We start from the raw sequence: 25,374 nt of genomic DNA on the forward strand, positions 1-25,374 counted from the left end.
TTATCTTTCTTTAGGACAAGTTTAACCTATTTGGTCAAATTACAAGTTAAAATGTAAGCATTAATAATAACTGTCTGCTGTCTCTTGCTAAGGTGCTAAGGTGCCTTTAATGGGAAACGTTGTATTTTTTGTATTTCCTCATATAAAGTTGTATGTATGGAGAAGGGAGGTTCCACTATATCCACAGTATGAAGCAGACATCATCCGCTCTGTATCTTCTCAGTGGGGCCCCTACCTGAAGTCGCTGTACGGGTGGATAATCCAATTACCCGCTGACTTTACGCGCTCCTGCTCCTTCTCCACCGCCTTCTGGCTGCCAAACATGCGCAGGGAGAACTTGTTAACTCCGGGCTGAAGCATGGAGCTGAACTGCCGCTGCATGTACGTCTGATTCCCTCTGGAGTCCCCATCGTCCGGAACTATCTGAGAACCATCCTCGGCTTTGGAGAACGTGACAGAATGTCTCGACTGCAGACTCGGAGTCTGTCCTTTGCCGGTCGGGGCGTAGGAGAAGGAAACTCTGGAGTCCTTCTTCTCCATCGATGCCCCGGTCCTGACCTCGGCTCCGCGTCCCTGCGTCAGGGACCCCGGTGAAGTTATGGAGCCGTCCATGCTCTCAGCCTCTGGTCCTCCTGCCGCCGCTACTCCTCCATCTGCCTGCTTCTCCTGCCTGGAGATGAGGGAGGAGAGGCTCCCTGAGCTGGTCGGGTCCCTTCTACAATCTCCGTTTTTGTTGCATATCATACTGAAGCCTGCCTCTGACGCTGCGTCCCCTGCGCTCCTGTGGTCTGACTCTGAGCCACCTCCAGCAGCAGCAGCCCTGTGGCGCGGCGGAGAGGTTGCGCTGCCGCCGGCACTGAGAGGCGCAGAGTCCTCGGGGCACAGGAGCCACAGCTCGTTAATGTTGGAGTTTTTGCGCGCAACGGACGCGGCTCCGCCTCCTGGCGTGAATTTCTTCATCTCGGCTCCTCTGCCGGTGCCATGATCCGCGCGTCCGGTCGGGCTGGCGACTTGAGGTGGAAGAAGAAACAGCTGCTGGAATTTGGACTCCTCCTCGCCGTCCTCAGCCTCGTCCATCACCGGCAGACGAAGACACACACACACACCTCGAACCTGGCGAGACTGGGCGGCGGCAGAGGAGGAGGAGGAAGGTGTGAGTTCAAAGCAGCAGCTGCAGCAGCAGCAGCAGCAGCAGCAGCAGCAGCCTCCTGCTCTCCATTCACAACACTTCAGGATAATAGCGTTGCTATGGTTACAACCTGGCTTCTGTCATTTTATGCCCAGTGTGTGTGTGTGTGTGTGTGTGAGGGAGGTGGAGAGACAATACCATTATCCTTGGGCTGCAACCGTCTACAGGTAGCTCATGTTGAGTATTAAATAAAATATTGAAAAACCAACTGACTCACTCAGTCTCAGTGTTATCAGAAAACCCATAAAAATGATTCCTATATAAGGATATTGGTAAATACTAAATAAACTCATCTGACAGGAACATCAGCCACTGCTGATCTCAGGTAACTAAATCAAAGAAGCTGATCAGCCAATAATCCGCGTTGCCATGGTCAGGTGATCAATAACAAGTAGCCATTTACTAAAACTAGACTGGGCGCGTGATTCTACAGCATCTGCCTGTTGCTTTGTGTCAGTTGTAGTCTGGCCTCCGTATCTTGGTTGAAAGGCTCCACCTTGTGGACGAATGATCAGACTGCACACTCTCAGGCTTCCCAGGGGTTTCTACTGTAGAACTCAGCAGAGCCTGTAACAACACTAAGGAAACAAAGTGTTCATTGTATACTGCACTTGGCTTTCTTTTCAAAGAGAAACTGATTAGGCTTAATCCACATTTTACACTAAGGTACACACTGAGGTAAACACACATATCAAAGTGATAAAAAAAACGATGCAGCGTCCGCTTTCTGTTCAGGTTGTTGTGTATGTTTCAGTTTATAATATTTAGGTTATGTTTTCACCCCTGTCCACAAACAATGAACAGATTTCCACAAAACCTGATGTAAGGATGCTGTGTGTATGGGGCCAGGCAAGATGTCATTACATGTTGGGGCAGATCCAGATCAGGGGTGGAACCATTTAATATAGATTTCAAGGTTTTCTCTATTCTCAGAGAATAATTCATTGGGTCTAGATGAAAAAAATTTAAACTTAATGCAGCTCCATTGAATTTAAGGGGACTGTTGGGCCTTGGTGGAGGTATGTGCTCTAGTGTTATTCTGGTTCCTCCTGTTAGTCTCTCTTCTTTCCGTGATGGTGACAACGTCTTCAAGTTGGTCCGAGGTTAAAATGTGGATTAAGTGGAGTACGAGAAATAACCAAACAAAGTGGATTTCTTAAGTGTCTTTTTAGTGTGAAATTCCCACATTGTGTTACTGTCCCTCCACCACAGCTCAATAAGGCAAGAGTGAGGGAAAACACAGAGGACATTTTGTACTTTGGCAAGAACTACTTGATTTGCATTATTTGGACTGTTCAACCGTGTAGTAGCTTTGGCTTTAGAATGGAATGTATTTTTGCACCAGACGACCATGGATTCTGTCCCCATCACCTGAACAGGAAGCCCCCTACAGAGAGATATTTACAAGTCAAGCAGGGCAGGAAAGATTGTGCCAAGTGAAACCGGTTTTTCGCACCTATTGTAAGACATGTGAACTTCTTTCATAACTAAGTAAACATGTCAGTGGACACACCCTAAATGCTTTACTGCTGTTTTAAAAGTTAATGTTTGTGTTAGGCATAAAGGAGTCTATAGGAAAACAATTATTAATATTCAAAACGTATTTTGTGCAGTTTATACCTTGAAAAGTCAACATTTCATTGGAATAAAGTTAGAGAAGTAAACACAGGTAAAATCAAATACCTTTATTCAGTTTGTGCAAGTTGTTCAACAGATGGTGTTCCATGTAATTGGATGGTACAACAGTTTGCACAAATCCTGTTAGGTCTTTTTTTATTCGTTAAACTCTGAAATGGTAACATCCAATCACAACACTATTCAGGTTAAATGTATGGCTTTGAATCATCTACACAGTGAAGGGGACAGAGACAGTGGTCCGACAGTCGCACAGAAAATGATTTAGCTCAGATCACAATGAGTGAAAAAGACAAAACAACTTATTGAATGTTCATCTGCAGTTTCTTAACATTAGTGTACATCAGTATTTACGTTGCATTCAACTGAAGCAACACAATTTGCATCTCTTGCACTTGGTCCTTAAAAAGATTTTTTATTGTGGATGTGACATCGGCAACAAACACAAGAGGTGAATACAAATTTATTTTAAAATATGTGAAAATTAAAATTAAATAAAAGCATGACAAATTTATTATGGCAACAAAACCTAAAAACATTGAATCTTCACAATTTCCGCATTTTAATTTAAGCCTCACATTTTAAATTGTAACAAGTGAAAAAATGCAAAGAGGAGTGAGGAGAAACAGTGCTTGTTAAGGCAAAGTATAAAACTCTGCAGAGAAAGGTTTGTGGTGGTTTCGAGACAGATCAAAACGTGTGAATTCAAACACGCTTCAGTCGTCGCTATAAGAATGGCAGTGATGGATCAGGATCAAAAAACGTGTTTCAGATCCTCTAAACAAAACTTGTGCTGCTTTACAAGTCACCATTCCTGATCGGAGAATATAAAAAGTAAAGACTGACAACTGTGCGGTCAGTGTAGGAAGCATCAGCATGAACAGAAAAGAACCACAAACTAAGCATTCCTCACATGAACCTGCTAATGATTTCACAACAAATACACACACTTGGCTAGAACAGCGTTTAAACTCATGCAATATTTGCCCCGGAGGCCTCAAGCAGAAAATATTATTTCACACTATGTTCTCTGGTTGCACAATGTGGAGAAGAATATAGAAGAAAAGTAAATGAGAGGAAATCCTTCAGGTTCTTAAAACATCAACACCCGAGCACAAAAAGGTACTTATAATTGCAGGGTGCACAAAAGAATGTGCCAAAAAACAGCCGAGTCATGGACTGCCATCTGCGCGTCCATCTAGGAGGAGAAAAACAGAGACATGAGTGAAATACAGTGTTTGACCGTGGCGGAAAAAAACTCACTTTTCAAATGCTGGATAGAAGAGTTTGAAAATAAAATAAGATCTTATTTTTTTTAATACATATTCTATTGTTCAAGTGCATATTTGTATTTTAATGGAGACATATTATACTATTTGTTCATGTGAACTGCCCATGTTAAAAACAGTTGATGGTGAAAGCCATGGCTACTGGAAGAGCGGAGAGGCCTCTCTCTTCATTTGGGCTTCCTGAAATAAATATACTGGTGACATGACCCACACATAAGACTAATGTTTCCCACAGAACTCAGTCTTCACACAGACTAGAGTGACGGAAAAGGCAAGTGGTGCAGACAGTTCTACAATGTATCAACAGAGTAAAACGCTAACTTAGAGATCTCTTAACTTATTATAAGGAATGTGCATTTCTTTGGTCGTTATAAAACTGTGGCAGGACAAATCAGAATATGACAGGCCTCTAAATAAATGACAGCAACGAATACAATTTCTCTATTGTTCAAATTGCACTCTAACAGTTTAACAAGTAAATATTTAACATTTCAGTTAAATGTATATTTTTTTTAAAAGGTCAGCAGCTGGAAATTTTGCAAAAGTTGCCAATTATACAAGTTCTTTAATAAACAGAAAGATGGTGATCCGATTCAAACCATGAGTTCTGTGATCCGTGGTAACCCTAGTGAGCATAGACGCTGATGTCATGTGACATTTATTATGCAAATGTGGGCCATCATGATGCAAACCAAATGAAAAATTATGAACTGAAAAGTAGGTTTGAACCTGAATGAGGATTATCTGTCTCCTTTAAGTAGATGAAGTGGATCTATCTTACACACTCACCACTTTCAGCTTCTAGTTAGAATTCCTCTGCCTCACAGTCTTGTCTTTGTGGTTGTCATTAGAGTTGCTCTTCCTGAAAAACACATTATAGAACAAACATTACGTTCTGTAACAGAAGTCAAAATCCAAAGTGACGATCAAGGTAGGAAGCTGTTGAGAGCACTTACAGAGGAGCAGATCCTGAGTCGTCATCTAGAGTCGATCAGTGAAGGGAGGAAAACAAAAAGAACAGTGAGTTGATAGCAGGTTACACTTGTGACTGGTGTGAGTAGTAGTACATGCCCCCTCCCCACGGATGATGGAAGCAAATGTTATAACATAGTATCCTCTGCAACATGACTCCAATGAGGTTATGATCAAATCCAACTAAACATGAACTGAAGCATGCCCACCACCTGTTGAGTATCTGACAATGAATGAACAAAGTCCTTGGATCGATTATCAAGCACACAATCACTGTTGTGTGCTAAATGTCACGGTTTAAAAATACTTTATATAAATGGATCTCAAGTAACATTTGAAAATTGCCATTCATGGACACTTTTGTACACTGTTGAGTATCACCCCGTAGCATCACAGACGCTCATGCAAAACAAGCAGAGGACACCAAAGGAACACTGCAGAGGCCATATTGAGATAAAAGACAGTAGGCATCTAAAAACTGGCAGAGCTAACACACAACCTGGCATGTACAGTGTCCGTTTCGACACCAGAGCAGCAGCACGTAGTCACAAGGTAAGGCAGAATAGCCGATATCTGGCCAAACGGCGAATGAGTTAAATGGTATCTGGTCTGGAGAAGAGGGTTGCCTATCCTTTATCATGCATAAAGAACAAGATGCAGAAAGGCATGCAGACACAATGGTGAAACTTCTCACTTATCAACCTGTCTTATTTCAAGTCAAACCAGTACACTACACTGAGTGACCCCATATGACTCTTTCAATGGCTCAAACACTTGGATTTGATAAAAGAAACGTAGCCAGGAAATGAGGTGGAGAGAAAACAGTTGAAGCTTGCTCTGTATACATTGCCGGGCCAGTGAAAGAGTGACCTAATCTTTGAGCACATTCCTCAGGTGGCTCTGGTGAATAAGGAAAGCAGTTCATTCAGGCTCCAAGGGCATTTCTCCTTGTCGTCATCTCAGCTCAACCACTTCAGTCTGACATGCAGTTTTGTTCACTTACCAAAATGCAAAATCAGCAGCGAACAGAGAGGTAAAAATGTAAATAATAAAAAAAATAATAGTGTCTATCACAGATTGCTTAAAACAGAGGCAAACACTAAACACTGATATATAAAATGTAAATAATGACAAAACCATAAGACAATAAGGCATCATATGGAATTCATGCTACATTCCATACAGCTCGACCTAAAGAGCAATGCTTGCTTTTGATAATCTCCTTGCAACTTGAGGGCACATAATCTTCTCAGCTCAATGTTCAGTAACGAGCCCTACAGTTTGATCTATTTTTATAAGGACTTAAACAGGCTCATTTTCATTCATTTAGTCTGACATTACATCAGAGGGAAATAGTAACTAGCTACTCATGGCTTTATTTCCTACTACAGTCATTATTAAATTGGCCACTAAGTTTTTGAATATACCAACAACTGTGGCCGACTGGCAATGACAGTCCATGTGACTGTTCAGACCAAAAAATAACAGATAAAAAAGTGATATGAGACCAGAATTTTAAACCTTGGTAAAATATCACACTGATAATCCCTTCATTTTATGTTTTGATACATGTATGGCAGTCAATTAAAGTTACAAAATAATGTAAAAGGATAATGACTTTGCATGTGCTTCACTGGCAAATTAATGCCAGAGAATGTTCAACCTGTTTGTTTATGTTCTAATGGTTTTTTATATTTTCCCTGAACCCTGTGGCAACCAAACAGTAGCCGATTTGAAATAAATGAGAAGTCAGCCTATTACACCAGTACTAATGTCCGTCTGAACATGTCCTGACAGTTCAGCACATATGTTGTGTTCTAAGCAGCATGGCGTACGTACCGTCGGTGATCTCATCGGGCTTTCTCCTCTTTTCATAGATGAAGATGATGGCCACCAAGATGATGACCTCGGCCACAATGCCAAGGAAGGGCCAGAGAGCGGCCAGGCGACTGCGAACACGCAAGTGGATCTTATCGGAGGCTGTACCGAGTTCGTTGGTTCCAGAGCAGATGTAGTCTCCAATGTCGCTTTCGATACTCAGGTTATTAATGGTCAGGGTGGTCTTGTTGGGGGTGCTCTTGATCTCGTATTTGTCGCTTGTGCCGTTGACGATAGGCTGAGGGTTAATATATAAAAAAAAGACGTATGCAATCATTCTGCATCATTCCATTTTGATTTATATAATAAATATTTATTTTATTTTCATTTTAACTGCCATTACAATATTAATAATGATTGAAATCTTTAGGTTCATGTTCCTATTATAAATAATTTGAAGTGTAGATTGATGCTATTTGAATAGCAGAGCTTGAAGAGCCGGAGAGATACGTACTGTTTGCACGTCATCGACCTCTTTGGCCCAGGTCCAGTCAGTGGGCAGTGGATAGCCATGGCTATCACACACCAGCACAGCTTGGTCGTTCTCATTGCCATGCTCGGAGTGTTTGCGGGTAGAAACATGGGGGAGTGCTGCAGCAAGGAGAGAAACACGTATTCAAATGAAGAATATGAAGGTTTGTAAAAAGAATACACTAATCTTGATGTTAGGGGGTTATTGGAGGCATCTTCTATGGTTGTCATGATACCAAAATGTTATACTTCAACAAGATACTAGTAGGAAAAAACAATTCTCAATACGACTTTCGGTACCACAACAAAAAGACAAAAGGTCCCGTTATGTTGAGAACTAAGGTTGATATAATATTTTTCTTTGAAGCATATTCATTTATTTCATAAATAAATACATATAATGGGGTATCAATACTTTAGACCACCTTAGCTCCTGGCTTTTCAGTAATAAATTGCTTAATCCAATTCCAAAAGTCAAATAGATGGAATGTATTCCAAATAAATCAGGAGGGCACTGTCAATATCTTGATGTTGTGAACAAATGGATCAGACAGTCTGGACATCAAATAACATCAGAACCTACTGTTAATAAAAACATTGGATATCACATGATGCTTCCTGGAAAGTGGCTGCTAACATTTATAAGTGACCCAATCAGTAACTATAAAAAACATTTAAGTTGCAAACATTTGACGTGACCATGGACATTTAAATGACCAAACTTACTTTTGACTTCGATTGTCTGCTTCACCTCAGGCTCAGTCATGAACACACATTCATACTTCCCAGCTGATTGGTGAGTGATCTTGTGCAAACTATACAAAGACAAGAAAATTCAGGATTTGACAACACAAAGCAAAGGCCATACATAGAAATTGGACGCAATTATCTGTACGGACCTGGCAACCTAGCATATAGCAGGTAGAAAACTGTGACCACTTTAATCAAAGGGATTAGTTTTACAGTTGATTGGAGTAGAATATCTACAGTAGAACTCTGTTTATGCTCAAGGGCTGCGAGTAAAAATAGAGCTGCTTGTCCTAGCAACAAATATTTCATATTTTCCAGAGTAATAACAATCGCACTTTTGTTTGGTGCTGTTGTCTCGTGCAGTCTGGCCTGCTCTCACTAATGGGGAATTAAGGTCAGGACAAGTGAGCACACTGCTAGGGGCGCTTATCCCTGCTGCCAAGACTACCGGCAAACCTGCACATCTACACAGTCCATCTCTCTGCTAATCAAGAGCGGTGAGCGCCCCTAGCTCTGCAGCTGATGGAGGCAGCCACGGAGGAAGGGGAGAAAAATGCGAGGGAGAGAACATCAGAGGATAAAGATGGAAATGCACTGTAGTAAGAGAGCCAGAAATGGAAAGCTTAACAATCAAAGTAAAGGACAAAAGAAGGAAGATAATAAAAGCTAGAAGAAGAGAAGAAAAGCAAACAGCTCTATCTAGGCTCAGGGATTATTGAATGTCTTCTACATCAATGTTGCTCAGTGCATATTTCAGACTGTAGGTAAATCAAGAAAAATAAAAGACAACTGGGCTTTTCAATTTCTTGTATGGTTCATTCACTCAGTAGTACAACTCAGTCGATTGACAATTAACTGAGTTATTCGGCTCTACCAGTAAGATTATGCAAACACTTCCAGATAAGAACACGTATATTGCTATAAGAGGATGAATGCCAGAGAATCTGCAGCGTAGATATGCCTGTATAACACACTCTGATAGACGCAGCTACTTACTGGAGGGCCGTGAATGGAGTGGAATCTTTGGACACTGAAATATCGATGATCTTGCCGTTGTGCGTCCAGTGGGATCCCTTGATGGGAAGGCTGGACTCTGTCAAGTTGCAGCTGAGCATTGCGGCGGTCTGATTGCTGACCTCCGTAGGATCGGCAATGATGTTTGGGGCTTATGGTAAACATAGAAAAAAGAAAAGGAAATTATTATACATTCTTGTATTGAAATGAAACAAAAAATCTGCTCATTGGCATTAATCTAAATTCTTGGATTTCACAAATGTTTGTTTTAACACAGGATCTAAAATTTCTGTCTTGAAATGTACCTTTTTTTGCTACAGTCTTGATTTCCATTTTGTCTCACGGCACTCAACAGTTGCCTTAACAGAAATTATATTGATGGTCATGGACATACTGTGTACACGACAGCCCTATGCTATTACACTCTGTAATGAGCAGAGAAATAAAAGTCCCCAGGTGGTACAGGGTTGGGACACAAATATTTTTTTGTAGAAGCAACTGTTGAGTGTTGTGTTGAGAACACATTTTCCTTCTAAGTTTGAGAAAGAAAACAAATTTTATGTGACACGTGTTAGTTCTGCACTATACCACACAGAACTTTCAAAAAAGTGGAAAAAGACATAAGATCTGTCCCACCAACAGCAGAATGAAGGGAAGTAGAGGAGTTATGCCGAAAGCTAATAGATGAACTACAAAGGGTCACAGGGAAAAGATATGTTTAAAAGTTTCATGCAGAAGAAGCAACAAGGGAGGGATGTAAGGTTGTTGGCAGTTTCTCTGCCAATTCTGTGATAAAATGTAATAATTCAGTATTTTTGCTTCAATTGGGTAGAAGCGGACCAATTCTTCTAAAGTGACAAAAGTATAATACTGGACCACAGGAGAGGAACATGCCCCATGGCTGAAAATAATTGGTTGCCATCTTCTGTGCCTAAAGCTCAGTTATAAAGTCACTTTGGTTGTAAAACACAGGAAATGTGTACAAGAATGAACAATAGGGGTATTGCCAGTGTTAGTATCAATTAATGGAAATTGGTAGCAAAATGAATATCTACCAAGAAGCAACCCTAGTCAAGTAATCTGACACCCCATTTGTTTTTCTTTAAATTATTAAACATTCATGTTTTCCTTCAGTTGCCATGTGCAAATTTCCAGCCTTATGACCAGTATTAAAGCACCTTAACGTAGCATGGTGCTGCCTAAACCATGAAACCAGGCAAAAAAAGGCATCATGTCTAAGATATGTTGTGTATCAGGGAATGGGGGATTAGGGGGCGGCTTAGCCACACTGTATGACCAGGTTCATTCTCTTCTACGGGACAACTTCAGTGCTTTTGAGGAGAGGGAGAGTGGACACTGGGTGAAGCAGGATGGAGAGGGTACTGGTTTGGTAAGCATGGGAGTTTGATTGTAACAGGAGCTGAATGTCCAGGACTGAACTAATGAGGAGATAGTAGCCAAACTACGTTGACTGGCATCTCCTCATGCTTCCTCTGCCACTCACTTTCAATCACAATAATGTTTGCCTGCGAGCGGATCCACTTGATTTTGGGCGTCTTCTTCAGTTCATTGCGGTCAGGGTCGTTGGAAGCTCGGCACTCATATGTGCCCGAGTCGTCGAGGGTGAGGCTAGTGAGGTGAATGGTGCTTGTGGCATGTGCTACGTATGTTGCGTTAATTTGCACACGGTAGTCCCGTGCCCCATCAAAGAGCTGCGTGAAGGTCTCGTTGGGCTCTTCACCCTGTACAAACCACCACTGCACCTCTGGGATGGGGTTCCCTATCACCTCGCAATACAGCTCTGCACTGTCATTGATCAGCTTCATCTTAGACAGTGGAGACTTGATAAACCCAGCTGAGCCCCGGTAACAGTCGGCCCAGCAGGCAAAGGTTAAGAGAAATGTTGAATTTGGTGAGTGTAAAGAAAGACAGGTGATATCATGGATTGGTGATAAAAGGCAGTGATGGAAGAAAGACAAGCAAACAGGACAAAAAAAGAAAGAAGAAATAACGTTAATAACACACAAAATGAAATGAAAATATGAAAGTAAAGCACATAGAATAGGTTCAGATCAGAGCAACTTCTGGTACTCTGACCCACAAAGACAAAACAAAAAAATGCTACATGAAAGGTTATCAGGGGTGACTCAAGTCTACTTCAGAGCCCAAAATAAAGGCATGCACTCAGGTTCCAATTATGCCACAGCCTACAATTCTGAATGTTATAATGTTTAGTTTTATTGAAGAAAGGTGGTGATTAAATGTTATTACCTTCTTGGAGGCTGTAGTTTGTGATGCAGTTAAATTGTATGAATTAAAATCAGGAGTGGTATAAAATTTGGGTGTGTTATATGTAAAGGCTTCCATAGTATTAAGGTTAGTGACTAATAAATGTTTAGACTTATTGAGACATCCTAATGGAACAGAATGAAACAGAACAAATAAAGCAGATGTGGTTGAAATGAAAAAGAAAATTCACATAAAATCCAATTAAAAATCCATGAAAGCTTCAGAACATGCATTTAGAATTTGGGGGTTGAGAGGCTTTTCTCTGCTGTGTCGAGGGTAGTAACCCAGCAGCAGTTTTGTGTGTCAAGCCAGGCTAACACATCATGAAGACCTATTTCTAAGTACATTCCTCCACTGATTTAATGGAGGCAATGCACATGACATCAATGTACATGCGAGTCACCAAGGTCACCCTCCACTGAGCAGCAAATGCAAACATCCATATACAGCGATCAGGGCATTCACATGGAAATAAACAGACAAAAAACACTGACATGCATCTTAACAAGAGAAAAGATTGTCACACTGGTTATACAAGTGCAACTGTGATGGAAAACTTTGGCTAGGAAGCTCCTATTAATTTCCATTTCACCCCTGGCCATTATTTGGTTGGTTGGTTTGATTGTAAGCAAGATAACACAAAAACAATTAAACATCATGTGCAGATCAAAGACCAGGGGGCAGATCCAGGCATTTACTGTGAGTTCTGTGACATTGTGATATTGAGGGTTTTTCACCATATTTCCAGAGACAAATTAATTGATCTTGATGAAAAAATCGAGCACATTTAGGGCAGTGATATCTATGAGCGTGTGAAATTTGGTGCAGCTTGATTTTAAAAAAGGGGCGATTGAGCCTGGGTGGGGGCATGCATTCAACTGAATGCCATTCTAGTTTCCCGACTTTGCTTTAATGCTGAGCTTTAATGCTCCCAACCACACTGTGTGTTTTGTGTTGTGCCTTAACGTGTGTTGTCTTTCCAGTACTGGAGCTTTCTACATTCACAGCAGGTTAAGTGGATTTGTCTGGCAACTCAGTGGTGGCTGGGGTGTTATCACGATGTTGGTTCAAGGGAAGAATAACATTCTCACACCACAGGCAAAACCAGAGTGTACATACCCCACTCCCATCTTAAAAACATTCTTACCTCAACAACAAAAAAAAAGAACACCATCTTTTCTTCATTTTATTATTGAGATGTATTAAATTTTGTGGTGGATGATACATTTAAAAACACTGTCAGTCAAGCAAACAAATTGCCAGCATTTATCAATATACGGCAATATAGAGCCTTGTGAACAACAAGAGCCCCAGAGGCTACATGTCTTGTTTCTGTTTTAAAGTGGCTAACCAGCCATTCCCAAAGGTCACCTTCACAGCACATGCTGTACAAAAGTTCAAAATTAAATATAGTCTAAGCTCCAGTCCCTGCTGTGCTTAGATGCAAACCAGATGAATCTTGACAATATAAGTGACTGCTTATAACCCTCTGCGCCTTAACATAAGAGAATCGCCCGTGTGTCCACAGCCCTTGAAATGAGATTTGTTTAGCACAAAAAGAAAATAGCAAAATACCCCCAACTGTGTATACATTCTTTATCTTCTTCATTGCTGTGTTTGCTGTTTCCATTCAAATAGCTGGTTGAAAATTAACAACAGCAGTAATTTACTCTTTCGGGAAAAAAGGACACACACAGACCAAAACCTGTAAAACTCTAGTCACAGAGTACATTGACATTTTCACACTGAACAGGAAAGGCTAATACAATGTAATGCCTTTTCCAATACAAGATGGATGCCAACAGCTCCAACATGATCAAAGAGGTGAAACACTGGGAAATGATTGTATTGTTCAAAGAGGTCATTTCAGTAGGGGTGCGTGATATGAATTGTCTACGATAAAATCGTACTAGTTGTTTTAATGATGTGTGAACTGACATTTTTGAATGTGTGAAAAATGTAAAAAACAAGCCATGAGAGCCAACAGTTACTGCACCATGTAGGATGCTTGTATATGTAGGACTTTCTTAAGAACAATATATGACAAAAGCTTGAGACTTGACAGCAATAATTTATTAAGAAGTGAATAGTTTTTTTGCGGTATTTTAGATAACTTACTGTGACCTACATAGTACAACATGTTAAAAACTAGTTCTTGCTTGTATACTGTTGAAACTGTTTGTCCACCTGTTTATCCAGGTTCCAGTGTTCATGCCCTGCAGTGAAATTGTGATGAGTAATCTATTTGCCTTGGATTCATGTCTTTTGTACATTAAGGCGAATTGTCTGTTCAAAATGTTGTCATTATAACCGCTTGTGAAGGACTTTGTGTAAAATTTACTAAGCAAATCCTTTCGAAGTGGTTTATATATACTTACACACACCTTTCTTTGTATCGTTTTATTTGAAAGACTTTTATACGCAAATATTTCAAGAATGCGAAATATTGTCTATTTATTGTTAGGGACAAAATCCCAGAAAATAGAGATACAATTTTTGTCAGTATCACACACCCCTACTTGTCACCGTCAAATATACTGAATGTGACCTGATTTGTCTAATGTAATCATTCAGCTGTGGTGGATTAGCACAGATTTGTTGCTTGTATTAGAAGGATGTCAACTCCCATTTGAAAAAACAAAAAAAATTGCACTGTTTCTGCACGACTGCTGCTTTGACTGCAGGCTTTTATCATATAAGGACAATTTAAGTAAGAGCAGGTTAAGCAGCTCGACTCTCAAAATAATCATCAATAAGTAAATGAGTCTGTATTCAACACCACTTATAAAATTGGGATAGAGACGCGGAGGTGCTAAACATATGTGGAAAAACTGGCTTTTCCTGCTTCTTTTCCCCACACAGATGGAGCTGGGATCTTATTCTCACGATATAAGATCAGTCGATTTAAATCAAATAACTAGAAAATAATTTGTTGGCACATTTGTGTTTATGTAGTTTTTCCTTACGTACAAACGTTGTTTCTTATGCACAAAATGGATTTTACTTGCTCGTACAAATCATCCTGTGCCACTGCACTTTACTTATAATATTTCATACAAACCACTACAGTGAGAAGGTGTATATGATTTACATACTCAGCATTTTTATTTAATAAAAATGTATTCTCGAGTCTACCTCATTCTGACATGCCGCCTCAGTTACAACTGAATTTTCCTGATGTGTGGATTAGTAAAGTTTTATCTTAAATCAGCTCCACTGAGGAGCATTACTCCGCTGGTCAACAAGTGACTCTGCTCCTCCTCTGAACACCCACACATACAACTGATCTTTAGAAAAACCTCCTGAATTCATACTTATGTTCCTGGATAATTGGGGCGTCGCTTCTGTGCTGCAAAACACTCTGCGTCATAATCTGAGGGAAGAACTTATGCAGGAGTGTGTGTTTCTCTGTGTGTGTGTGTGTCCGCTCGTCTCTGTCCCTCCTCACACACAAACTGATAATCACATGGGATATTCACCATCTAGTCCTATATTCTAGAAAAGTTATTAATCGATGATGTCGGAGCATGACTCCGGATCGTAAAATTTCCCCTACTTAACTTTACAATGTGTTGTTAGTGCAACAACACATTAGGTGATGAAATACTGAAGTGGAAAGGACTCTGGAGTCTAGTGTATTTGTAAGTGTACCTGTAAGACTGTGCTGTGGGTGGCTCTTTTAAAGCTTTTTAAAGCAATTCCAACATTATTTTGAAATAACAAAACACACAATACATTTAAATCCTGACATGGCAGAGTACAACAACAATGGAGTCAGCAACCTGTGTGTAAATTATGTACAATGTGGGCTATTGTCATATTGTTAAGACTCCAGAGCTCAGTTGAGTGCTCATTCTCAGGCACGGCAACAACTGTTAGCTTTGTAATGTGACAGAAAATTATGGTCAGTTGCAATGCTGACATAAACAAATCAAGTAGTTAAAATATCCTTATGAATACTGCTCCCAGGGACATTTCAATTGTGACTAGTCAACGTTGCCTAAAGAAACAGCTGTTGCCACAATGCTGACAAACACATCCTGTGACACAGCCGACTGATCATGATAACTGATCACTGTAACCAAGCAAAGATCTATGGATGAATCTAGGTATGGATTCAAATGAAGACTTTGTTCAGTAACGTTTGAGTTTGGTGACCAAGGTCGATGAACCAACAGGGAGCAGAGGGGTTAGTGGTGGCTAACATATTAATGTACTATAGCACAGAGGCTGGAAAATACTGTGACACACACACACGACCTAGTGGCTCATTAAATCAGAGACATCAGATCATCGTTTCATCAGAAACAAGCCACCGACCATAGCAAGGGTGTGACGCTAATTCAGGTCCCTGTTATTAAAATCCTTCACTAAAAGAACTATGTTGAAGACTGTATAGAAGACTATGTTGGGCATAACAGTTAACGTATATAATTAATAGACAACAACCCTTAGTAGCGTTACGCAACAGCAACTTCTGATAGCACCGAACGACACAACAAGCAAACGAGTCGCTGAGCCAACACTCGTCGTAGAATAACAAGACCGATCACACGTATTAGCATTTGGCTAACGTAGAATAAATCCAAACGCGTGAAGAGATTTCATACGACGCAGATTGAAGAAAACCACATTCGACGTAAACGCCGTGTAAACCGCAGTGACGCGTCGGCCCGAGTGGCTCGTGCAAGACCGCAAATTAGCAAAGAAATGTGTCGCTAGCATCGACGCTAAGCCTGACACAGCTAATGTCATCAAGGCTGTGTGTCGCTAACATTAACAGCCTTTTGTTTTATGTTAGCAGCGTCAAAAACACACCAGTCTCAGTGTTGGGACGCAGGAATCTACATGGACATGTATAGTCAGGGCAAAGTCTACATCTTCGACCAACATGGCTGACACCGAATTCTTCTTACCTGTGGACGCATTGGCTCGCCAGCAGCTGAGCAGAAGGGCACTGACAGCCCACAGGAGCTTCATGGCGAACACAATTCACCGAGCCGTCGAGTGAACAGTAATAATGTCGGAGAGAACGAGTCTTCTTCCTCCTCCGGTCCCTCGGCTTCTTCTTCTTCTTCTTCTTCTTCTCCTGCTCGGGAACTCGCAGCGGGGATGAGGCAGCTGAATGTCCGGTCGCGCTGCTCGTCCTCTACCAGCGGCCGCGCGCACACGCCCTCGTCGTCACGTACGCGTGACGCACACGTTGGCGGGCGTGGTTACGTCAAATGTGACGTAAATGTGTCCCTATACAGTTTGTAAATGGTTGATCTTCATTTACAGCAGATTTAACTTATTCAGTGATAATGTTATTTTATAATGAGGAAAAATATTCTCTGTTTGATTGTGAAGTATTTCAAGCCAAATCAAATGAAAGTTTAGAAGTGTTCGAATTTGATTTTCAAATATATGGTCTAAAAATGATATCAAGATTGTTTGTTTAAGTCTTCCCTGTTGGCACCATCCTTTTATTAAATCAAATAACAAATTTGCTACCCTGGACTCCAACTCTAACTCATTTATTTCTTATTCCTTTCATCCATTATTTTATTCTCCATATAACTCTTTTAAAATTGTTTAAATACTTCTTATTTTATAAGACAATGTTATTTTTACAATGTTGCCATGCCTTTCATATTTCATATTAGACACTTTGAATTGCCTTGTTGAAATGTGCTATACAAATAAACATATGTATTTATTTTATTGCCTTTGTTTTATTGCTATGGATGAAATTTATACTGCAGTAATTATTGGAATGTTTTATTACCCAGCCCTACTATGGAAGTGAAAGTAAAACAAATTAAGGAAAATTAGTGATGTAACTCTTCACCGTCTTTGCTCATTTCAGATGATAAAAAAAAAGAAAGAAATGAAATTAGACGAAATTCCTGACATCCAATGTTCAAGCACAGCATTAAAACTCTGAGTGGGCAGACTTAATTGATAAACATTTTTTGTGGGATTTAGTTAAGATTATTATCCCCAATATCCTAATATTCCCTGACAATTCAAGCAGGCCTGAATAAATGTATGAGTATCTATATGGGGAAAAAAGCTCAGAATCCATTACTGCCATGCTTTCTGAAAAGATTTTACTTGCCAACCCATAAAAAATCTTTTTGTAAATTGAATGTTAGATTCACAAAAACCAAAATATTTTTTACATTCCACCTGCAACACTCACATCTACCCACCTGTACATTCAGATTGCTTAGAGCTTAAGTGGAAGCTGAACCTGCTGATCTGCAGAGACTATTTTTCAAGGTGCACATATGAAAAGATACAAATTCCATATCTGCACAATGTTAACAATAAATTATGAATACGAGGCAGCATGTCCACATTGTACAGTCAAACTAATGAGCACAAGTCACGTTGATCCATTTGTCTTTCAGCTCGACCAAGACGGAAAGTCCACAACAATGATCCCTCCAGAAAAAAGGCCTTTGAACCTAAACCTCAGAGACGTGGTACAGTGTGGAGGAAATACACCCATACGGCTGAACAATCAAAAAGGAAGCAGAATTTATTGGCTCATTGATAACATTTAGCAGGCAAGTAGCCCATTAAAGGATATAGGCTGTTTTCTATCAGCATGCCTTTGGAGCAAGAACAAAACAATCTCAACACAGCATTATGCATTGAAATCACCTCCAGCAGTGTTTGCTATGTTATTGTTCCCTGCTTGGTTGATCTAAGACCCTGCAAAACTACATTAAATGAACAAATTATGTATCTGGGACATGCATAGCAGCCCAGTTCATAGCTAATCTGTTAAATATTTTAACATAACACCATTTGGTTTATTTAGTATGAGGACAAACATGTTTGATCTGTGGTCAATTTGAACATTATCTGCTGTGCCAATGAACAAATTCAGGAGTTGTTGTTGCCTGCGTTTCTTGAACACCAATGACTAGTGGAAGGTTTCAGGTAATACACCTGTGTGGTTTTCTGCTGCGTTGTTGTTCTTGAAACGAGAGCTTAATTTGACCATGTCTCTAAATACATTTTAAGACCGCAGTTGTACACAAGACTTTGAAAGATCATATAAACACACACTGAGAATACGTCAATTGAAATTTGAGTGGCACCACCAAAACATCTTTATTTTGATTTCCAATATTCTTTATTGTACACGAACATACTGCAAATCAATCATTTTCAACTGGCAACTTTAGAAAATATTTAATTTACCTTTAAGTTAAAATGCACAAATGCAATGAAATGTAGAAGTGTGTCATCTGAAAACTTGACCCTCAATTTAGCAGATAAAAGAAAAATATCTGTGTGTGTTTGTAATGATTAGCCACATCACTATCCAAACAGCACAAAATTACGGCAATTTGACATCTTTTCTAGTGCAACCAATGGTAATTGTGCTAAAACTGATTATAGAGAATTAAAATCAAACATATTTCCAAACCATGAAAGAGCATAAGTGCCCACTTACAGTGCACTGCACATTGGGTCATTTTATCTGTCAGAAATGAATACTAATTATAAAGGAATAACTGTACATATCCTTTTTGCTGAATTGGCAAAAAGGGGTCATTTTAAATCATAGAAGTCTCGTGATTAAAAAAGAAAAAAGGACAGCAACTGTGTTGTTGTCCCAAGTTCTCTACCATTGGATTTCCTTTGCTTTCTCTTCCTTGTATGAGGTGATTCAGGCAGATCAAACCCTTTTGAAGTCTCTACATCCTCCTTGACAGAAGCTGCACTCCAGGGCCTCTGCCCTTCCTCTGTTCAGATTCCTGATGAGGGTGGGAGCATCAGGTTGAGCCTCACGTATCACTTACCCCTGAGTCAGGTGAGAGTGCTCCTGACGAGATGCACTCAGGTCTCTACCCTAGGACAGGGAGAAACTGGAGGTCACTGCTCTGAAGTAAAGCAGCCTCAGAGCTATAAACAGCTCATAGGGTGATAAGGAGAAATGTCTCTCTAGGAGTTATCAGTGGAGTTGTCATTGCTAGTCGAACTTGAGGACTGAGGGGTTGAGGAGGATGAAGAGGAGGAAGAGGAGGAGGTAAAGTTCATCCCTGATAGTTCTGGAGGGTTTGTTGCGGTGTTCTGTCCACACAAGCTTTTCCTGCACACAGGACACGTATCATGCTGGAAAAGAAAGGGAAAAAAAGGGGGCAACAATATAATTAGTCTTATTGCTGCTGTTTTTCGACTGCCACATAGTTCCACATAGCAACTGGTGAACAAGGTAAGACGATTAAATTGGTGGGGCTTAAATGACAAATACCTGTTCCAGCCAGGGTACTATGCAATCATTGTGGAACATGTGATTGCACGGGAGCTGCCTCACGTTTTCTCCAACACTGTAATCTTCTTTACACACTGGACATTCCAGCCCTGAAGCTGAAACGACAGAAAATGATGAATATCATTTGTAGAGTGGAAATAATGACATTAAGGTCTTTCAATTTTTATATTATAATGGCCAACATCCTGGTCTATACAAATTCAAAACTGGTTAAGAAACCAAAGTGGATCTTATAACTACAGTTCAATATATTATTCAGAATCAAATCATACAGGTATTTTTCCACAGCGTGGAAGAGTTTTCATGAGGTCAACATGGGAAACCTGTCCCTATACTAAGATATACATCTAGGGTGGAGCGACTCCAGCCTCCAGGCCGAATAAGGCTTACAAAACAATTCATAAATACTTAAGAGTAACTGAGAAATACAAAAAATAATCAGCAATTATTTGTTTTCTTCAAGAAAACGACATAAAACATTAGAGTAACATGCTTCACAGTGGTCCCTTGTGGCTGTGCACCTGTCAAATTTTCCAAATGAAATTTTTTTTTAATTATTCAAAGTCATCCAAAAGGGAATCCTTACAGCTGCCAATAGCTCCATTAATCTATTATCATCCTCGGCAGGCAGACAGAACTCAACATGACATTGGTAGTTTCTACTTAAGCTGTGCGCAATCCTGGGACAGTCAGACCCTGGCTTAACACAAGTCCTCTTCTGTGTACCTGTCACTCAGGTGCCCATGAAAGTGTGGCAATCATAATAATCAACCCTCATTGGTCTGATATAGCCCAGCCCCTGTGTAGAGCTACCTCCACAAGTAGAATCTAATTTTGTGGGAAACCCTGAAACAAACAAGCAATTTTGAAGAAAATTATACTACTTCACAATCATTACAGCAGTTGTGACTATTATGTATTCTAACTTACCAACATGCACATCTGTAATTTGTACTGTAGGAAGATTTTTTATTTTATCTCTATCAGCAGGCGGGGGTCCCGTATTCTCAAACTGGTTTAATAACTAAAGAGAGAAAAAGGGAAAGAAAATAGGAAGAAAATTGTGAGATAGATTTTGCATTATATGTATCACATATACTCAATATCCCCAATATGTAATTTAAAGTGTAATATATATATTTATCAATTTCAGAATGAGCAAAAAAAAACAAACACAAAAAAACCCTTCAGAAACAAGTTGAAAGTCTTTACAGTACCTGTGTTATAATTGCATCTAGTCCATTAGCTCCCCAGGCATAATCCATGGGATTTGAATGAAGAACACCCCTTAAAAAAAAAAAACATAAAAAACAATGAAACATCAATCCAGCTAGAAGGAAACCAAGGGTAAATTGTGGAGAAGTTGCTACAATTTTACAACTCTGCTCCAGATACTCACCATGGCCCAACACCTATATTTGGCATTGCAGTAGGTGCAATTATTCCATTCACTAGCTGCTGAATGATTCTACAAAAGAGAAAATACAGGTATAGTACAGATATTGTGATGGAACATTTTAATTAGGTTCTGCATATCAAGACATTTAGCTATTACAGAAGACAAAACACCATAAAACAAGTGCAAGTGGGACTTGTCACAGAATATATTTCTTACCCTTCTAAAGTGGGTACTCCCTCGTGCCTCCCAGCTTGCCGCCTCGAGCCATGACGACTCCTTGGTTGCCTAGCACCATATCGTTGCCGTGATGCTGTTTCCCTTTCCCTCCTGTTTTCAACATCCCGGTTGTCCTCTGTTCCCAGTCCAGCCCCAAAGTCAAAACTGTCGTCAAAGACACCCAGGGCAAACTGACCATAGCCCGACGGGAATGTGAACAAGTGCTGGTCTGGAGTCTGTGAGGCAAAGATAAAAATAAAAGACACCAGAATAACCCAGGTGTCCTGATGCTGGCGGTGGAAATCAGTACAGCTCAGTGGTTTTTCCAAAGTAAATCATCAAGCTAACAACAAATATCTGGGGTCAACACAACACAACAAACCTGAAGTGAAGTTTGTTTTACTATTATGTAAATCATAGAATATTACAGAATATGTGTTAACATACAGTATTTCCATGAAATATTAATAATTGTGGGTTTTCAGAAAGCACTGACTTGAACTACACATCAGGCTAAGGGTGATAGCTAAGGGTGAGCACAGTAAAAAACAAACAACCAAATCACCCAATAACATATGACAGTAAAAGGTATAGACTGTAGTTGAAAAAGCAGAAGTTAAAGAGAAATGTCCATTACTTCTAGTCCCAGATCAACAAAACGTCAATGCAATAATACTAAGAAATGCTGCCGTAGGGCAACTGTATAGAAGACCAGAGGGACATTATGTGAGAGAGAGAGAGAGAGAGAGAGAGAGAGAGAGAGAGAGAGAGAGAGAGAGAGAGAGAGAGAGAGAGAGAGAGAGAGAGAGAGAGAGAGAGAGAGAGAGAGAGAGAGAGAGAGAGAGAGAGTGTAACTTAGAAACCTCAAATGGTTGCTGGTTCTGGGGCCCGCTGGAGAGGGTAGACATGGAGCCATTGTCCGCACTAAACAGGGAACAGAATGTTGACAGTTTGTGTCGACTTTATGATGTCAAAGGAAATTTTATATTTTTCATCCTTCCGAACTATTACCCTGTTTCACTGGGTCCTTTTTCTTCTACCTATACTTGCCCCTGCATCTTTTGACTTCTCGTGTTTTGGCTGATTTCACATGCAGTCATATAAAATGATTGTGTTCCCAATTTTAATTGTCACATCTTATGATGATGTGAAAAAAGGTTTTTTAAAAAAAGGATGACAGCCAGTGAAGCAATGCTAATCAAAACCAAGAGAGGCCCTTAATGCCCCTGTTGTAGAATAGTGTAGAGGCATTAATGAATTTTCCTTTTTTCAATGACACTTCAAATGACAAACAGGGTCTGTTCTACACAAATCAATGCATAAGACCGACATAACATACTCACAATATAAACCACTTATTTGAGAGCCAAAATAAAGACAAATGTTTTAAGTTGTCGCTAAAACAGTTCATTCAATAAGGGACAGAGGCCAAGATGATGATAAATGGAGGCATAGAAAGCATTATTTGATTCAATGTATTACAGAAAGGAGTCAAAGCCTGTGTTGCTTGCTCTTACAGGTGTTGGTACAAAGCTGAGTGTGTGAATCCTAAATGTGGTTAGTGAGGGATGTAACTGTTTGGAATGATGGCCAAACATAGATGATAAGTCCCAGGTTTTAAAAAACAATGAAAACTTTTCTCTATGGAGATAAAAAAAGACTGCTGCCATAATAAATGGTAGCAGTTTGTGTGAGTTTCTAAATTATACAGAAAACTTTGAATGAATAAGTAAGTAGATGGTCCCTGTGATGAGGTAAAGTAGGGTTGATATACACACCTTCTCTCCTCTAGCAGCTCCTCAATAAACCCGGAGTCACATCTCGGACACGTATAGTCCTGTTAAAGAAAAACAAAAAGCAGCTTAGGGATGGACTTTGGGATAAAGAAGACAGAACATGCTTATACCTTTTTACCTTTTCAGGTTCACACACACACACACACACACACACACACACACACACACACACACACACACACAAACAAAATATATATAAACATGAATCTGAAAATAAAGACGAACACCAGATTTTTTGGAGTGCAGATCACTGATGATCTCTGAGGACTCAGGAGAGAGTGTTCTACAAACAAAGACTTTCCCTCCCCCAACAAAACCCTGTTCTAGTGAAACTGTTGAAAGTGTCATAACCAGCTGTGTCACTTTCTGGTGTGGGAACCGTGTGTCCATAGGCCCTTTTGGCAAACACTGAGGATAACTGACATCTCTCTTCTCTACCTCCATGACGTCAATCAAGAATTCTTTGTACAAAAAGCCTCCAGCACATTAGAGGATAGAAACCCTGCCGATAGCTCAAAACGCAAATAATGAGGAACAGCTTCTTCCTCCAGGGTGGAAGACACCTTACACTAACCCATCAGTCAACAGAGAGCGAAGATACAAACACAAACCTTATTGCCTCATATATGTTATTAAACCTTCACGTGATTGTATCAATATTTTACTCACATTTAGCTATTTTTCCACTCAGATGCATTTCTATAGGAGAAGAGTAGCTCCTCTTATCAATAAAACCAGTAGTGAGAGAGTTGTGAGGTGTAGCTGCCACCACCAGTCAGTACCAGCACCCTACACACACACCTATGGCTGATCGCTCACATTGTGACGGCCACATGCAGACAGATCATTCTAGCCTGTGACAGACGCTCACTTACTGAATGGCAGGACAAGAAAAGCACGGAGTGGTATTGTTGCCACCGGATCATTCACACGTGTTATCACAGGTCTGGTGCACGAAGTCTTAAGTGAGACGACAGCTCTGCATTAGTAAAAATGAGAAGCTGGAGTCGATAGTTCCCGTAAGATGCGCTGACAGTGTTGCTGGTGAATATAGCTAACACTCCAGGCTATATAGAAGCGTATTATTGTCCCAACTGTTAGCTATGTTAACTAGCAAACCATAATTACAAACGCAGGCTACTGCTACGCCTCGTTACAGCGCATGTGGCAGAAGAAGCAGCCCCGTGATCGTACGTGTTTGCGCACTGACAGGTCCAGCACCCAGATAACAAGCTAACTGACACTGAGCTCCGTTAGCGCGATATACGGGAACTCAGAGGGGCCGGCTAACGCTGTTAGCATGCTAACAGTTGACTCCGCGCTTACTACGATTTCTATTAAGAGAAACAACAACGCCGCCTTGTTTTTTATTCGCCCATCAGTCTCTACCTTGACTCTGTGTCTGTGTTACTTACGGGAAGCCGGGGGCTGATCTCTGCAGAGCATCTGTGACAGAAGAAGCGACTGGGCCATAGGGGAGCTTCAGCCATCTTTAGCCACTGAGCAGGGAGAGAGCGGAAGGACTACGGAGCACCGCGAAGGACAATAATGTCAACATCCCCGAAACCACGACGACAGCGTCATGGCTGCATTGCATCATATATAATATTTAAAATGGAGAGAAACAATTATGCACTTGTTTGGTCACTGTCCCTACTCTTCATCTTTTGGGAATACACATATATTTTTTCCCCCTTTACAATGAGACTGGTCAATCTGTAACAATTATACCTCAAGATATGATGATTAAATTGAGATGTAATAAAAAGTTACATTTTATTGCATGTAGAAATTAACCCTTATCAAAAACAAAAAAGTGAGCGCAGACTTTTTCACTTTGAATATAATATTACCTGTGACCCTGGATTAACATTTTTAAGTATCATATCACAGGTAGTTCATTTATTTTTTTCGTTAATTTAACATGGTTATTTTTATGTTATTTGATTTATATTTAAATAATAATAAATTCAGTTTTATTACAATTGTATTTGATTGATCTTGCATTTAATTATTGGACTGTTTATGTATATCTACATATTCTGTATGTTTTTTTACTTAAGTGACTAATTAAACATGGATATAGATAAAAGCAATGTGAGCTTCACTTGAAAAGGAGGAGAACAACTGAATGAATAATAAATAATATATTGGGCTGTAAAATTACAGACTAAGATTAATTTGAACATTTAAAATGTTTT

The 25,374-nt window shown here is 40.0% G+C and overlaps 3 protein-coding genes across 5 annotated transcripts in view; all 3 read right to left on the minus strand.

The window, feature by feature from the left end:
• Positions 1 to 1,216, minus strand: part of hcn2b (hyperpolarization activated cyclic nucleotide-gated potassium channel 2b) — a 43,869-nt gene extending 42,653 nt beyond the window's left edge. Inside the window, exon 1 of the mRNA XM_047343312.1 lies at positions 236 to 1,216. Within this exon, the coding sequence (XP_047199268.1) occupies positions 236 to 1,077 (842 nt within the window). The 5' untranslated portion in view covers positions 1,078 to 1,216. The remainder of the gene's footprint in view (positions 1 to 235) is intronic.
• Positions 1,217 to 2,859: 1,643 nt separating this feature from the next.
• On the minus strand, positions 2,860 to 16,657 carry bsg (basigin). Of its 3 annotated transcripts, none has more exons than XM_047342940.1 (9): positions 16,404 to 16,657; positions 10,703 to 11,053; positions 9,181 to 9,349; positions 8,161 to 8,249; positions 7,418 to 7,554; positions 6,925 to 7,201; positions 5,070 to 5,082; positions 4,903 to 4,975; positions 2,860 to 4,022 (listed from the first exon to the last, which is right to left on the minus strand). In XM_047342940.1, exons 1-8 carry the CDS (start codon positions 16,465 to 16,467, stop codon positions 4,915 to 4,917), a joined length of 1,161 nt encoding a protein of 386 aa, XP_047198896.1. In that variant the 5' UTR covers positions 16,468 to 16,657; the 3' UTR covers positions 2,860 to 4,022; positions 4,903 to 4,914. The 3 variants fall into 3 exon arrangements, with proteins under 3 accessions (XP_047198896.1, XP_047198895.1, XP_047198897.1); XM_047342939.1 differs by having other exon boundaries at positions 5,070 to 5,094; XM_047342941.1 differs by lacking the exon at positions 10,703 to 11,053 and having other exon boundaries at positions 5,070 to 5,094; positions 16,404 to 16,653.
• A 1,906-nt stretch (positions 16,658 to 18,563) lies between these two features.
• Positions 18,564 to 24,736, minus strand: LOC124854811 (E3 ubiquitin-protein ligase RNF126-like). Its single transcript, XM_047343240.1, has 9 exons — positions 24,589 to 24,736; positions 23,156 to 23,214; positions 22,241 to 22,301; positions 21,378 to 21,613; positions 21,162 to 21,230; positions 20,980 to 21,049; positions 20,693 to 20,786; positions 19,742 to 19,857; positions 18,564 to 19,602 (listed from the first exon to the last, which is right to left on the minus strand). The coding sequence occupies exons 1-9, from the start codon at positions 24,661 to 24,663 to the stop codon at positions 19,432 to 19,434; spliced, it is 951 nt and encodes a 316-aa protein (XP_047199196.1). The 5' UTR covers positions 24,664 to 24,736; the 3' UTR covers positions 18,564 to 19,431.
• Between the last annotated feature and the right edge of the window lie 638 nt (positions 24,737 to 25,374).

Source organism: Hippoglossus stenolepis, chromosome 14, assembly GCF_022539355.2.
Source record: "Hippoglossus stenolepis isolate QCI-W04-F060 chromosome 14, HSTE1.2, whole genome shotgun sequence".
Taxonomy (NCBI): Eukaryota; Metazoa; Chordata; class Actinopteri; order Pleuronectiformes; family Pleuronectidae; genus Hippoglossus; species Hippoglossus stenolepis.